Below are 16,023 nucleotides of genomic sequence, written 5' to 3'. Positions count from 1 at the left end.
CTTTTATTGTAAAACATATCCTTAAAAAAAGTATTGATAAGTCCTTAAAGCAAGAAAAGGGACGGCACTGAAGATGGAGAATGTCAAAAGTTCATATAAAGTACTTCAATAAATCGACAAACAAATGCATCCGGCTTTTATGCAACACTTGACCAAAAATAGTTTTTGAAAACGCCACTAGTGTTTTTGATTACTTCTTCATTGACATTAGCAAAAAAACTAAAACAATTGACTATCAGCTGCTTAAAGGTTTTGGAGAGAAGGCAATTTTGATAATTGAACCGAGGAAAATTTAAAGTATGGTTTATTTACATTGTTGTGCTTTAAATTAAATTAAAGAATTTGATTTATTATTTAAGATGGCTCAAGTTTTGAAACAGCTAGCTCAAGAGGAGGCAATAGCTAGGGAGCCATGGCCAGATGATTCATTACTCTATCAACCTTTTGATGCAGAACAAATTCTTTTAGCTGAGCAAGCCAGTTGTTTAGCCGTAAAAGCTTATTTAAAAATGTGCAAATTACCATTTAATGTGCGGTCTAGCGCAAATGCGGAATTTATGTCTCCAGGTGGTAGAATGACGAAATTACCATTTATCAAAGCAGGAGAATTTGTGATAGCCGAATTCGAACCTATTGTGAGTTTCATTGAAACTAAGGGAACAAAGCTTACAAATCATTTAGATGAAGATGAAAAAGATGATTTGAGAGCATACTTATCTTTAGTTGAAAACATTTTTACAAACGCAGAATTATATTTAACTTTTATGGATGATGAAAATTATCATCAAGTAACTAGCATGCGATACGGTAGTGTTTATCCTTGGCCATTAAAAGCATATCAGAACGGAATAAAACGGAGAACTGTTATCAAACAGTTAAATGTGTATCAATGGAAGGACATGACATTAAAAGAAGTTGTAGATAAAGTTGAAAAGTGTTGTGAAGCACTTACCGAACGGTTAGGCGATAGAAAATACTTTAATGGCGATTTACCTACCGAACTTGACGCAATTACTTTTGGTCATATATTTACAATATTGACAACAAAATTACCAAACAATATTCTTGCGGAAACTGTTAACCGATTTGATAAGTTGGTTAACTTTTGCGCCAATATTGATAAAGAGTTCTTCAGAATTTCTTCGTAAACTATTGTTATAAAGCAATTACAGCAGTCTCATTGTTTTATTTAGTTGTACCTATTTAATAAAAATACATAATGCATTTATGTAAAAATATTTGAAATTTTTTTAATGAAGATTAAAGTTTCAAACAACATTCAGTTCCTGGATATTCAGGAATATCAAGCTCATATTTTGCTTCTAATGGCTTGGGTACAAATCTCCCACCTAAGTAATGATGTTTTCCATTAAAAAATTTGGAACATAATTTAGGTGCTGTTAAAGATATTAACATGTCGGGATTAATGTCAGCGTTCTTATTTAAAGGTCCTTTTTCAACATCCCAGCCTGATGGTATATCAATGCTAAAATAATTTTCTTTATATTTTTTATATATTTTAATAACAAAATTTACCTAACTATCGGGATTCCTGAACTTTTTAGTACATTTATTATTGGAACAAACATTTCTCGAACAGGTGGTTTAAAACTAAAACCAAAAAGAGCATCTACAATTAAGTTATAGTTGAGCTTCGCACTTTCTATATCCGGACATTCATCCAAAACTTCAATTTTCATAGACTGTATTTGATGCAATAAATTGGTAAATAGCTCTTTGTCAGTACGTTTAGGGTAATAAACAACCGGTTTAAATTTCAGTAATGACAAATGTCTAGCACAAACTAATCCGTCACCCCCATTATTACCTGGTCCGCAACATATCAAAACGTTTTTATAACTTTCTGGAGAATAGGTCTTTGCAATAGCGTGAGCACAACTTAAACCAGCTAGCTCCATTAATTGATCCACACTAAATTTGTATTCATTAAATAATTCCAAATCGATGTTAGTGGCCTCTGTTTGATTTAAAAACTTCATTGCAAAAAACCGATGTATGAGCTACAACATAAATATTTAACTAAGTTTAATTCTAAAAATGCAAAATATAGCTTACTTTATTAGGGTATCGATATTTTTGATAGACTGATCTGCAAATCATTTAAATATTTGCAAGAATTTTTTAGTAAAATATATTTAAACACTTAATTTATAAATTATTTTAACAAGTTTATTTGTGAATACTTAAGTTATTGTCAACACAATTGAGTCGAAATTCAAGTAAACTATGACAGGATGTCAGAAAAAAATTGGCATAAAGTTCTGCGGTATTCTAAAAACCAAAATTTCATAACTGCAATTTTGACGTGTTGAGAAAATGTTCCGTTTTTTTGGGGTTTTTGTACTAATTTCTTTTGATTAGTTTCCCATAAGCTGATTATTTTTTTTTTAACAAAATTAGTTTTTCGCTTGCCAGAAAAGAAAAACCTGAAATGACTGGTTTAATTCCTTATTATTATAACCAAACACACTATATGTGAATGCATGTATGTATTTTTGTGCCTACTTTCGGTTTTCCAAAATGATTGGTTCGTAAACAAAACCTTTAACACTTTAACCCTCGGTTGGCTAATACTTTGTTCACAAGAGTGGAGAAATGTATTCAGTGTCTTCAATTATTGGCCAAATTTTTAAATTCTTTGAACAAATAATGTATGTACGTATGTTCTTACCTAGCCTTAAAATCATTATAAGAATACTAGCTGCCCAAACCTCTTTAATTATATCATTCTGCTGAAAGTCATGTTCAAATTATTCTTTTCAAAAAATTGTAACCTTGCACCCATATTTAGATAGGTAGAACAACCTATAACAAAAAACATTTTACTACATTCAATCAAAATAAATACTAGTTACAAACTTAACTTCAAAAAACTTATATTTATAAATGCTTTTATTGCTAATTCCTTCAAAATCAATGTTTTTCATTTTACTTACATACATTTCAGTTTTGTTTTATCGAAAAATATGTACATACATACAATAGTTAAATACATTAAGCTGATTTATAATTTTATAATAAACAAAGAATCTTAATTTTCTTCAAGGCATCTTTTTAATTTTTCTGTTAAACATTTTGTATTGAGAAAGGGAGTAGGTAATGTAAAACATTATATTATGAAAAAAATTACAAATCTTATGTACATTATTTTATTGTAAAAAGAAAGTACACTTATTGGTATAATATATAAATATTAAATTGTTACACATTATGTTTAAATAAGTTTTAGGCTTAATATTAAATTTTAATACTATATATGTACATTCCAAGAAACTTATTTTGTATAGCAAACAAAAAATTCTAATATAAAACTGGTAACAAACTTTATATAACATTTTTATTTATTTTGAAAAGTTTACTAATTACAATATGTGCCAAAAAGCTTCGTACATATTAAATTTTACACAAAGGCACTTTCTATATATAAGCATTTCAAATATAATTTTTCAAAAATTATAAAATATCGAAAAAGCATTTCAAAAATTCTAAGATTATTTAAAATAAAAGTATTGTGTATATATTTATAAAATAAATATAAAAAAAAATTTATGCGAAATTTTTAGTTATTATTTAAATTGTGAATATTCTTTTTTATAAATAATTAAGCAACAATATTAGTTTATATTAAATGTTTAATATACTATAAAGATTCTTAAAACTAAATTAAATATATTATGAAATTCTTTAAAAATTTTATCCAATTAAATATAATACATATTTTTCATCTAAATAATTTTGATTTTATGGTATTATAAATATATTCCTGTCTTTTTCTTTCTAAAATTACATTATATTATTTTCAATTTCATTGTTTTTGGGATTTATTGCATTATATCATAATCAGTAATTAGAACTAATAAAAGAGGCTTATTATTTTTATTAGTGTCATTATTTATATTTTCTTCATCACAGTCACTGCTACAGTTACTGGATGATGGTATATTATTAAAATTATGTGGTTGTTGTTGAGGTTGTAGTTGACTATCGCAATAAAAACTTAAATTATCTATTTTATTTTTATTACTCAGATTTCTTTCATCATCTGCTTCTTTACATTCAAACTCCACTTGATGGTTATCCAAATGTTATTTGGTCGCTAACATTGATGTCCCATTTGCATATACAGGTATATTACAACCGAAATTTACATGATCGATTACTTCTTGTTTCAGCTGAAATACATGCCCCTTCAAATTTTTTACTACAGCTCCCAATTCAGCATTTTCCGCTTTTAATGTTTTAACTTTATCTTCTAATTTGGAAATACGTTCTAGTTTACGCTTTCGGCATTTAGATGCGGCTACGCGATTTCTCTGACGTTTTCGTTCTAACTTAATTTTTTCTTGAGTTTCCATGTCGATAGGACTCACTGGTGGTGAAGCCGGTTGAGGTTCATCTTTTATTGCAGCAATTGGAAAACTATCATCTAAAATAAAACGTATTTCAATGCATTTACATTTATTCATCTATCGTAATTATCAAAGCATACCTAAATTAGTATAAGTTATTGATCCACCACTCATTCCGCTTGTTGTTACCACAGAAGCTGTGGTATTAGTTACTAGAGTTTGTTGAGATGACTGATTTTGGACAGTGGAATTACTAGAATTTTGTTGTGTATTTTCCCCTTCCTTCAATTTTTCCAAGGCTTCTACGAAACCTTTTGAGAAATTTTCTTGCTCTTTTGTTGCCTAAAATTAAAAATATACAAAATTAATGAAATTTTAAATTATTTTTTTTTGTAGTAGGTACTTTTGTTGGCGGAAACACAACGATGTTATTGTTAGGTGTAGGAGCATTCAATAAAAACTTTTCTAATAATTCAGGAGTATTAAATGGTAAATCTTTTAAATTACCCGGTGAATCTAAAACTAATGGTGGAACAGTTTGATTAAGACGTTGTTTTTTAGCTAGATTTTTATTTGAATTTAAATCCAAAGAAGCAGGCCTTTTAATTGTGTTTGATTGATTTGTATTACTGAACTGATTATTTTCTTCAAAAAATGTTGCATCCATATTACTATCACTAGTATTATTTTGATTTATATTGTTTATGTTATTATTATTGTTTACTGGTAATTTCCTCATTATTCTTTTCTTTCTTATTTTATACGCCTCTGTTATGTCAGTGATTATGTCAATTTCTAAACGTCACGTATCAAATATATGTCTAATTATGAATATATTTCTATGTATGTAATATATAATATTGCATTAAAAAATATACTATACGATTGATTACACTTTAAAATTTTAATTATTATTTTTTGTTTATTATTAGCTTTAATTTTATATTTTATTGATTTGGTTTTAATAATTGTCGGTCATTTTTTATAAATAATACAAAATTTTTTTCAATTAACAAAGACTTGAGAGCTTTTGACCTTGGAGTTAATGATCAAATCTGAATTTTTGGTATTTCAAAAAAATGGCTTCTTCTTATAAGTCCAAAATTTAATAAAACTTTTAATAAAATCCAATCACTTCACACTTTTTTATAAAATATTATCCAAATAATGAATTTTTTCCAAAAAGTTTCAATAATATCTTTCCACTTGAAGCGACAGATACGAAATGATGAAAGAATATGCGAAATTATGAGTCATCGTTGAAAATAAAGTGGAATAAAGGATAGGTAAAAAAGTCACGTCATATTTAATTCTGATTGGCTAAACTCTCATAAAATTCGAGTAAAAAATGAAATGAAAATATGGTAAGAAACAAAAAACCAAAACAGAGGGTATGATGACTGCTGAGAGAAATATCTTACAATACATGCATAAACAATGACAACTTTTGAGTAAAGTAAAAGTACTTTTACAGTGGTGCGATATATTAGAATTTGTAATTTTAGTATTATAAATAGCGAGTACTTGAAAAATAACGAGTAACTTAATTATGAATAACCTTTGTATTTGACAAAATATTCAGAAACTTTAATATACTTAAGAGATTCAACTAACGCAAAGCCACAAGAAAATCAGAAATGCCATTTTCTCGTCTATTAAACTCTAGACTAGTTTCTGAAAAATCATGGAGTACTTCTTCACCTGTTGTTTTATTTCAAAATTGTGTTCTGTAATTAAGCCTCTTAATGGCTTTGTTGAAAAAAAAATTGCATAATATGCCAATTTTTCTCCAATGTTGTGTTATTTAAAAGGTCAAGATTACTCCCTACAAAGTGAAAGAATACAAATCAGCGTATATGTAAATGTGTTCAATAATTAGAGAATAAATTTAGGAAACAAAAAGAATCTACTAAATTGATTAAATCGAAATTTGATAAATTTTTTTATTAAAATAATTGGCTAACATTCTTTGAATAATTAAATACCATTAGTTTAATTAATATCAACATGTGTATGTACATGTATAAAAGTATATCATACATGTATGAAATACTTTACCCTTAATGAACTGTGTTCGAAGAAAACAAACTTTCACTTTTAGTTTTAAAATAGCCTATATTCGTTAAAGTTTAATGAAATTTTTGGTTATTTATTAAATTCAAAAAAATAAACACAAAACTTAAAATGTCGTTTTTGAAAGACATTCATACTTTACTTAAATTTTGTAAAATTTTTGGTATATTGCCATTTTTCTCAATTGAGAAAGTATACAATTCTCATTGTTATGAATATAAATTAACAAATAAAAAATTAATTTTATCATATGGAATTATTTTATTTATAATTTTAAATTCAATATATTTCTTATATGATGTGACTGTAAATCGAATAAATTATAATGTAATTGCAACAAAAGGCGATACTGAAGCAATAAATCAAACAATTGAAACTGCTTTCGCAATAATAACATATTCTTTAATAATTTTAATGTTTTCATTTAATTATAAAAATCATATTAAAATGTTAAATCAAATCAATAATATTGAATATCAAATAATACAAAAATATAAATTTTCCGGTAAATACATTGGAAAAAAACTTAAATTTTCCATAGGGGTACTTACGATTATTATGGTATTATTTACTCCATCTTATGTTATCCAACTGAATATTCCAATTAAAAGTAAAATAATATTAGTATTACTATATGAATTACTATTTATAATATCATTGCTTTTTACGACATATTTTTATTATTTTTCTAAAAATATTTCATTAAGAATAAAATTTTTAAATGAGAAAGTTTTAAAAGATTTTAAAGAAATAAAGAGTGAACAAGATTTAGTTGGTGCATTAGAAATAATTATAAAATTAAGAGAAATAATTGATTCTTTTAATATAATTACTGGTCATATATTACTTTTATATTTGGCATATGCGGTAAGTGTTTTCTAAGTTTTAGAAAAGTAGTTGTAGTAATGGTAAAAGAGGGGCACCCCACCTACAGATCCACCACGCTACATACAGTAATACCCCGTGTTACGTACGCTCGTTTTGCGTACCCTCGCACTTACGTACATCTCATTTTTGTCCCCAATTGCCCATTATACGTATAATGATTCACACTTACGTACAAGTACATTTTTTCTGGTTTTGAAATTTATGGAAAAAAAAATTATGTATACCAAATTGAGAATGTACACTTGTAACAACGTGTTTTTGTATGTCTGTACATTATTTCTATGAAACCTAAATTTTGTTATGAGTGAATGCATGTAGAAACAAGTCAAAACAAAATCTATGTAAAGTGGAATAAGAACAAAACAAAAACGAAACTTTTGTATTAAGAATTATTTTTTCTATTTTTATTTATGTATAGTTTTTTTCTTTGAACAATAATTCTATGAAATATTAACTTGCACAGTAAGTAGAAATACGTTTATTTTTTTTTTAAATTCTTAAAATGAATTTTTTTTCTAAGAAATGGCAGATAAAAAATTAAAAAAAACTCGAAATGCTCTTTCGCTGAAAGCCAAAGTTAAGATAATTAGAATGTGCGATGACGGAACTCCTCAAGCTGAAGTAGCCCGCCAACTAGATTTGAAACGTTCTACTGTAAACACTGTAGTCAAGAGCAAAGATAAAATTCTTTTTGCAGTGAAAAATGCTACACCAATAAATAGTATATTAAGTTTATTTATATATTTATTGTTTTAGTTTGTTTCAAACATATTATTCATCAATAAAGTAGTAGATTCATTCTACGTACATTTTTGTTTTACGTACACGCTCCGGTCCCAAAGGGTACGTAAGTGCGGGGTATTACTGTATGTTCCTTAAAATTTTCCTTAAAACCATTAAAATGTTGACTTCTTATTTTTATATTATAGTTTTATACAATAACAAACCAGGGATACATGACTTTTTCGGCTGTTAGTTCTTCGGATATTGATTTTTATAATAGAATTCGAACTTTATTATTATCATTTTTATGGGCTGGAAATCAAATAATAAATATGATAGCATTTTGTATAGCCTGTGAAAATATGATTTCGGAGGTAATGTTTTTTTTTAATTAGCCTAATGCAATAACAACACTTTTTTTAAAATATGTTACTTTTTCTCTTTTTAAGGCAAATAGAACAAGTCAAATTTTGTCTAGAGCGAATAACGTTATAAAGAGCTTAGAATGTAGTGTATGTGTCTGTATATTATAAGTATATGAAAAATACTATCTGGTCGAATCTATAATTTTTTTTTGTTTTATAGGTGGATCGATTTCTAACAAAAAATATCAATCAAGAAATGAGTTTTACAGCTTACGGTTTCTTTACTGTTGATAATTCAACAATTTTCACGGTAAATTTGAAATTTTTTTAATTTAATGTTTAATAATTTATTAATTGAAATATTTTTTTTAGTTTTTCTCAGCCATTACCACTTATCTTGTAATTCTTATACAATTTAATCAACTGGAATAAATTATTTTTTGGAATTTCTAAACTGTGAATGATACAATTTATTCTCTACGCTTCATTATAAAATGAAGTTGATTGCAGCTGAACAATATCGCAATTGATCCAAAAAACAATCATGATCTTATAGATAAACCATATGACGTACTATATACAAGCTATACATTATTAATCCTACACATGCTAGTCGAAATTTACGAAAACCAACTGTTCAAAATTTCTTAACGAAACGAGTATAATACAAATATTTAAAAAAAATTAAAATTTAATTCTATAAATAATTTAAGAATTTTAAAATTTTAATTTTATTTAGAAATTTTTGTTCGATATTCAACAATAAATAATTGTTTATGAACTTTGAACATACGCGCATACATACATGCATGCAAATCCATATTTGTTGCATAAGCAAATGTGAAATTCAAAATAACCACTAAGTATATAAAAATTGCATTTATATGAAAATCTAGATAACATTGAAAATTAAATAATTAAACAAATTATATTGTAAATATATACACATACATACATATATATGTATAATATAGTTTTGCGTAATTATTACTATTTTTGCCTTATCACTGCCGCACAAATACGAGTTCACCTCATGCAGATATTTTATGTATGTATATGTACTGAATTTGTATATATGTATACATTCATGTAAATATATATTTTTTTTAATCTAAAATGAAAACAAAATATGAATCATACCGGAATTCCCTATAAAAGATAAGGTGTTTCCCAGAATACTTGATTTATATTTGCTTCTCTCTGTTTTATTTACATTCTTTCTTCGTCGCACTAAAATAGCAAATTTTTTTTCTTTATAATGCAGAGTTTATGTATACATCATATATAGTATTATATATTCATATGTATATACATATATATATATATATATTTAAATAATAACGTAACATTTGTTGTTATTAGTAGAAGAAAATTGAAGAAAATCTTTTTTTTTTATTCATTTTCTTTCAATTTCAACATGAGAAGAGGAGCTCCTTCGTTTTTTAATCTTTTTCACTGCACATATGTACATATATATGTGTGTATGTATATTAAACAGTTCACTTTATCTTAACTCTTATTTTATACACAATAGTTACACTAACACATTTACGTACCTGTTAAAAAAAAATTACGTCAACAAAATCAACAGGTGAATTTGCTTATTTGCTTATTACAGCGTTAACAATATTTGTTCAAAGTTTTTTTTTGTATTAAATCAAAATAATTGTATTATTATTTTATTTCCTTTGTTTACTTCAAATAAAAATTTTCTAATATTTTTTGTCAATATTATTTTCATAAAAAATAATAATTTAAAAAAATGATAACCAGCTTTAGCATTTAATTAAAAATAATATAAAAATATTAATTCTCTTATAATTTGGTGTGAAGTAGGAGATAGGGCGAAGTTAACTACACAATAATTATTTTAATGATAATATTTTTGTTGTTCTTTGAAGTAAAATAAAAAAGTACTATGTACATGCGTATGTATGTATGTATGTATGGATATAATAATAATATTAAATAGAATTGACTATAAAAGAAATGTGTTTCAATTATTGTTTCATTTCCCATTTCATTCCTTAATAACGGTTTAATGTATTTGTGAGTTATGTGTGTTTGTTTTTTTTTTTATTATAACTGTAAGAGAAAGAATTAGAACTTAAATCTTCATTCATATTTCGTTCTATACTAAAACAAAATACATACATATGTACTTAATTACATAAATAATTACGAATATTATTAGCTAGTTACTAGTTACTAGTATATACTTTCATAGTGTGTTAATAAAATTTTAAGAATGCAAAAAGTGAATTTATAAAGTGTGTAAGGCCAATGTTAAAATGTAATTATTGATCAAATATCGAACAAGAGAAAAAGTTATGAGAAATTGAATAAATTGTCAGTGTTGTTGACGCGCGTATTCCAATAAAATATATAGATACATCAATACAAAATTCTTTCACTTATATTTTTTAAGTTAACTCCGTTGATCGATTTCTAGATTACTTAATTTGTTAAATTGAATTTTAGTATTTTTATTATTGTGATATTCGTCAAAACTCGCTATTCAGTAAATATTCAATAGTATTATTGCGCTGATTGAAAATACTACTAATTTTTCATTGAAAAATCAAATTCCAAGTACTTTTTAAAACATTCTGTACTAAATAATATTTGAAAGCGTGTACACATGCTTATACAGAACAATATGTAAAAAATATGTTATTACAAAAATCGTCTGTGAAATAAATGTTAACAATAATCATTGTTACAAGATCTCTTTGATAAGAAAGCCCTGTTAACATTGACATTGGCGCTTTCATAGTTTTTAAAATTTTTTTTTGTATTTATGAAACTTATAAATTAGTAACTAGAATGTTGTTTAATCACTGTAAAAAATTCATAGTTAGTAACCAGTAATCACGAATATTAATTGATTTCGCTCTCTTCTTTCAGTATGTGTGCGTATATGAGCACTAAATTGTGTTACATGTGTGTGTTGTACTTAACAAAATATTTTTTTCTTAATTTTTTGTATTAAATTAAAAATCTTTGAAGGGAAATGAAATGGTTTGCCTAATGGATCTTAAAAGCTACGTAGAGTTTTTATAATATTTCTTTTGTTGTATTCTTATATGCATAAGTATATACATACTCGCTTTTGGAGAAACTCTTTTACATATTTTAGGAATAGTAGTGTGATGTGAAAAGCAAATTAATGTTTGTTATTTAATATTTAGTTGATACTTTTTCAGCGTGGTGAGGAGGATTTTCCACGCTTTTATATATTACATATTTTTAAGTTAAATTTTAAATTGTTAGGTGTTAGTTTAGAGTTAACAAATTTTAATGGATAGCCGATCCCCTGATGATCCCCCGTCGTATGATGAAGCAGTTGGTTTCAGACAAGGTAGGTATTTCGTTTTTTGTTATATTTTTTGATAAATATTTTTTTGTTAACTTTGAAATGAGGGTAAAGCTTTTTTCATTGACTTAATTAAAAGAGTATTTTCTACAGAATGAGGTGTTGAAATTTTTTAATTTTGTTCAATGAAAAAATGTGTATGAATATTGTATGTGTGCAACGCAAGAGAAAAATGTAAACATAAATTCTGTCAAAATCTACTAAAGCAGAAAGAAGCTAGTCACTTTTCTTGCATAAAAATGCACATATACACGTATGTAAAGAGTTTAGTTTATCATAAAAAGATGACAGTTCAGTTGACTCTCTTCATTTCATAAAATTGTAAAGAGAACTTTTGGAATAAATGTTAATTTATACAAACAAACTTATTTTTGTCAATTTCTCAAAGTCAAAAACGAGTTGCGATAGATTGTGTACGTCTTTAATACTAAAAATATCTTTTTGTATTTTTTGTTTCCTCAAATGCAAATTGTCGAATAATTTATTTGAGTATTTTTAATTGCTATTTTATATTCCAGAGTCGTTAGAATTGACTCAAGGAACATCATCCTCATTAAATAGTAGATCACCAGGAGATCATCAGGTATCATCAATTAAATCAACACTTTATAAGAAAAATGCACCATCACGTAGTATTCAAAGTCAGCATTCTTCACGGCCGCCGGTTCAGCGTGCTATTCCTAGACAACAGAATGAAAGAGGTTCACGATCGCCACGACGAATTCCTTCAAATAGTCTCCCAGATAATGGTAATATGATTTTATTTTACATGTACCTTTTGGTGATCCATTAAATTCTATATATTTAAATTCAAAATTTTTAATTTAGTTACTTTACGTTTTCACTCTTATATGTCAACTTCCGTTTGTCCTGCATGTGAAAAAAATATAAAATATGGATATGTTACTGAAACGAATTGGAGTACTCATTTACTTGCTGCCGTTTTATGTATAATGGGGTATGTATACTATATTTAAATCATGAATTTATTAAGTAGAGGAAATTGGTACAAGTAGTAACAAATATTCCTTTTTTTTTATTAGGTGCTGCATATGTAGTTGTATACCATATTTTGTGGATTCTTGTAAAACACGACATTACTATTGTCCAAATTGCAGAGTTTATCTTGGAACTTATAATGGTTTACTAGGTGCAACACGTCATTACAATCGATAGTGTTATAAAAAAACTTACATATTAGAACTGGAAATTATAGTTAATCAGTTATAAACGATGAACTTTATTTTATAAAATTATAGTAAATATTATTTTTGGCAATTTAATTGCAATAATTATTGCAATGTTGCCCTAATTATGCTTACCTTAATAATTTTGATCGAGTTTAATTTTAATATTAATTACTTTTACTTTATATTTTATTGTTAATTTAATATTTTCTTTTTGGTTTACATTTAGAATAGAATAAATAAATGTTATACGATTTGAAAATGAATACTTTGTCGTTGTGACGTTTACTTATATACTCTTTAATGGAGAGAAATTAGTAAAAAATTTTCTTCTAGAGAAGTGGTGTTTTCCCAACAAGATGTCTATTTCTTTATATATACACATAAAATATTGAAATTTTATGTTGACGGATGTACAGAGTTGAACTATGTAATCTTTAAAATGTGTGAAAACACAAAAATTTTCCAATTTCAGCCGTTATTCAACGATTTATTCAAATCATATTGTTTTTTTAAATTTTTTCTCTTTTTCCGGTAGAGGGTGTCAAAATTCCCAATACAATATCAATTTTCTAACATTTTTGAGAGAGTTTGAAATGAGAAATTGACATTATATTTTTCATTTGTTTTCGGCTCTTTAGATTTATTCTACAGAAAAGCTTTTGTAATAATCAGTAAATTTGTTAAAAAATTTTAATTTATTTTCAGTTTTGTTAAAGCATTCGGTATATTGTGTAGTTATTAAGGGAAACTATTTTTTATTTAATTTGTGATTTAAAAACTCGCATATTTCAAAAAAAAAAACAACAATTTGTATTAGACTGAAAAAGATATATTGAATACATTAAAATCAAGTAAATGGAGAAAAGGAATTTAGACACATCTGATCTTCCTTCATATCAAGACGCTACAGGTAGTTTTTCTTTACAAATTCGAAGTACATTTATAACAAGATTCTTGAATATATGTATGATCATATGAGACTTAGAGTATATATAATGTAAATCATTGAGGCTTCTACGTAGATATTGTTAAAAATGCATTAAATTTCATAAACAATGCACGTCAGTTAAATTTTGTATTCCATTTTTTTAAATTTTGAATGTGATCATTAATGAAATTTAACTTTAGTTGCAAGTTACAAAAATACATACATATATACAAAATATAAATTTTAAAGTAAAAAAATTATTTCCCATTTTAAAAAACTTACAAAATTTCCATGTGAGTGAAAAAAAAAACAATCTTCGTTTTGTTTGGTAAGCTTTTTACACAACGCTAATGTAAACAAAAAATCATTAAGAAATTGAGAAATAATTTTTGTTAAACATTTTCGTAAAGTTACAGTTTCCTCATAAAATATTGTCCATTTCCCGCACTAGAGTGGACTTTGCGTTGTCAAAAACAATAATTATCGTTTCATTATAAAAGGAGTTTATAAACTGCAATGAACATATACAATATATTGATTTAGAAATTGTGAAAGTGAAAGTGAACTTCCAGAAAAATGTATACACTATTCAGAAAATTCTAAAATCTCTTTATACACTGGAACAAAAATAAACAATTTTCGTATGAAAATACTCTGGTACTATGTTCCTAATCTTCCATTTAAAAAGTACAACAAAATTACTGTGATGTTTGGAATTCAATATAACTCCATATAATTCAATTGGAAATGCTATATTAATGAGGAAATGCAAAAAAAAACTTAATTTGAAAATATTCTTAGTTTTAAGTTACAGTGAAAATTAAGAAAATTACAAAATTAATTAATTTTTATAATTTAACTTTAATTTTTAGCTCCACTTGCGAAAGACAACCAACAACCAATGAATATAAATAATCAAATTCCAACGATAGGATTTAATCAACCAATTCACCAGCCAATTCAACAGCTACAACCACAAGTCTTTTATGATTCGGGGAACAGACAAGTAAATATTCCGCTACAACAACAAACTGGTCAAACGACAACTGTTATAGTTACCTGTAAATATTTTAATTTTCAAAATGTTAAATTAATAAAATATTAAATTAATTTTTATGATAAGCTCCTTCAAATTATGGCCCGTATCCGCAGCATGTAATTTGCCCATCTTGTGGAGTGCGTACACAAACTAGAATTGTTGCTGAAAGTAATTATATGACACATGTTTTTGCAATTGCATTATGTTTGATGGGGTTAGTATTTCTATCGGCTTAAAAATATTTTAAAAAATTAAATTTTGTCATATGTTTTTATTTTAGATGCTTTTGTTGCAGCTGTATTCCATATTTCGTCGATTCCTGTAAAAACAAAAATCACTACTGTCAACAATGCAATACTTACCTTGGAACTTACAGTAGTCTACCTAGTCGATATTAGTTTTCTCATTGAAGAATTCAACGAACCTTTTTCAAAAGTAACTTATTCAAAACTACTTTAGTTCATGAAAAAATTATAATAGATTTTGAATTTAATCAGATCGTTTTATTCCCGAAATATGTGAAATATGTGAAAGAAGTATTGTATAAACTTAATTGTGATTTTTCATATTTCTAACACATATTATGTATGTGTATATTTATATATAGGCAGTATAATATGTTATATTAGTTTGCTTTTGCAAATTTTTTTATAATAAAATTGTAATAAATTTTACGTATAAGAAGATTATGATTATTATTTTTGCATTAATGAGTTTGTTAGACTTAAATTGATGAACAAAATTTTTCTGTGCAATGATTTCCTCATTAACTCCCGATAAAATCAAGTAACATGATCTATAGAAAAAGAAAAAAAAATTTCTTTAAATATCAAATTGTATTTTAAACAAATGAAACAGAAGTTTCGATATGTTCAACCATAACTGAGCTAAATCTCGATTTTATGTAAAATTCAAATTCATATTTTGTATTGGCCCAAGAAAGTTGTAAAATTGATTAGAAGCTTATTTTCATATATCGAATTCTCGCACAATTTATAAGGCGATTAACTCCAAGGCATCACTCCAAAAAAGAAAATATTATAACTTTTATATATTTCCAAAAGATGGCAA

General features: G+C 25.9%; 6 protein-coding genes across 6 annotated transcripts; 4 read left to right on the top strand and 2 right to left on the bottom strand.

Moving 5' to 3' along the window:
• The first annotated feature begins 201 nt into the window (after positions 1-201).
• Positions 202-1,238, top strand: LOC129607348 (metaxin-2). The gene is made up of 2 exons (XM_055518301.1): positions 202-297; positions 360-1,238. Exon 2 carries the CDS (start codon positions 360-362, stop codon positions 1,146-1,148), a length of 789 nt encoding a protein of 262 aa, XP_055374276.1. The 5' UTR covers positions 202-297; the 3' UTR covers positions 1,149-1,238.
• Positions 1,171-2,223, bottom strand: LOC129607349 (NAD(P)H-hydrate epimerase). The gene is made up of 3 exons (XM_055518302.1): positions 2,077-2,223; positions 1,537-2,021; positions 1,171-1,486 (listed from the first exon to the last, which is right to left on the bottom strand). Exons 1-3 carry the CDS (start codon positions 2,119-2,121, stop codon positions 1,261-1,263), a joined length of 756 nt encoding a protein of 251 aa, XP_055374277.1. The 5' UTR covers positions 2,122-2,223; the 3' UTR covers positions 1,171-1,260.
• A 1,404-nt stretch (positions 2,224-3,627) lies between these two features.
• On the bottom strand, positions 3,628-5,604 carry LOC129607372 (transcription factor Jra). The gene is made up of 3 exons (XM_055518335.1): positions 4,774-5,604; positions 4,511-4,712; positions 3,628-4,447 (listed from the first exon to the last, which is right to left on the bottom strand). The coding sequence occupies exons 1-3, from the start codon at positions 5,107-5,109 to the stop codon at positions 4,107-4,109; spliced, it is 879 nt and encodes a 292-aa protein (XP_055374310.1). The 5' UTR covers positions 5,110-5,604; the 3' UTR covers positions 3,628-4,106.
• A 950-nt stretch (positions 5,605-6,554) lies between these two features.
• LOC129607481 (gustatory receptor 68a-like) lies at positions 6,555-9,003 on the top strand. The gene is made up of 4 exons (XM_055518508.1): positions 6,555-6,859; positions 8,504-8,516; positions 8,640-8,729; positions 8,792-9,003. The coding sequence occupies exons 1-4, from the start codon at positions 6,555-6,557 to the stop codon at positions 8,849-8,851; spliced, it is 468 nt and encodes a 155-aa protein (XP_055374483.1). The 3' UTR covers positions 8,852-9,003.
• Positions 9,004-11,509: 2,506 nt separating this feature from the next.
• On the top strand, positions 11,510-13,128 carry LOC129607554 (uncharacterized). The gene is made up of 4 exons (XM_055518605.1): positions 11,510-11,780; positions 12,314-12,544; positions 12,624-12,753; positions 12,839-13,128. Exons 1-4 carry the CDS (start codon positions 11,720-11,722, stop codon positions 12,969-12,971), a joined length of 555 nt encoding a protein of 184 aa, XP_055374580.1. The 5' UTR covers positions 11,510-11,719; the 3' UTR covers positions 12,972-13,128.
• Positions 13,129-13,710: 582 nt separating this feature from the next.
• LOC129607247 (lipopolysaccharide-induced tumor necrosis factor-alpha factor homolog) lies at positions 13,711-15,554 on the top strand. Its single transcript, XM_055518106.1, has 4 exons — positions 13,711-13,895; positions 14,786-14,974; positions 15,037-15,166; positions 15,233-15,554. The coding sequence occupies exons 1-4, from the start codon at positions 13,841-13,843 to the stop codon at positions 15,348-15,350; spliced, it is 492 nt and encodes a 163-aa protein (XP_055374081.1). The 5' UTR covers positions 13,711-13,840; the 3' UTR covers positions 15,351-15,554.
• Positions 15,555-16,023: the final 469 nt, after the last annotated feature.

This window comes from Condylostylus longicornis, unplaced genomic scaffold, assembly GCF_029603195.1.
Source record: "Condylostylus longicornis isolate FDR11 unplaced genomic scaffold, ASM2960319v2 ptg000027l, whole genome shotgun sequence".
Taxonomy (NCBI): Eukaryota; Metazoa; Arthropoda; class Insecta; order Diptera; family Dolichopodidae; genus Condylostylus; species Condylostylus longicornis.
This window is presented reverse-complemented; position numbering and strand designations above follow the sequence as displayed.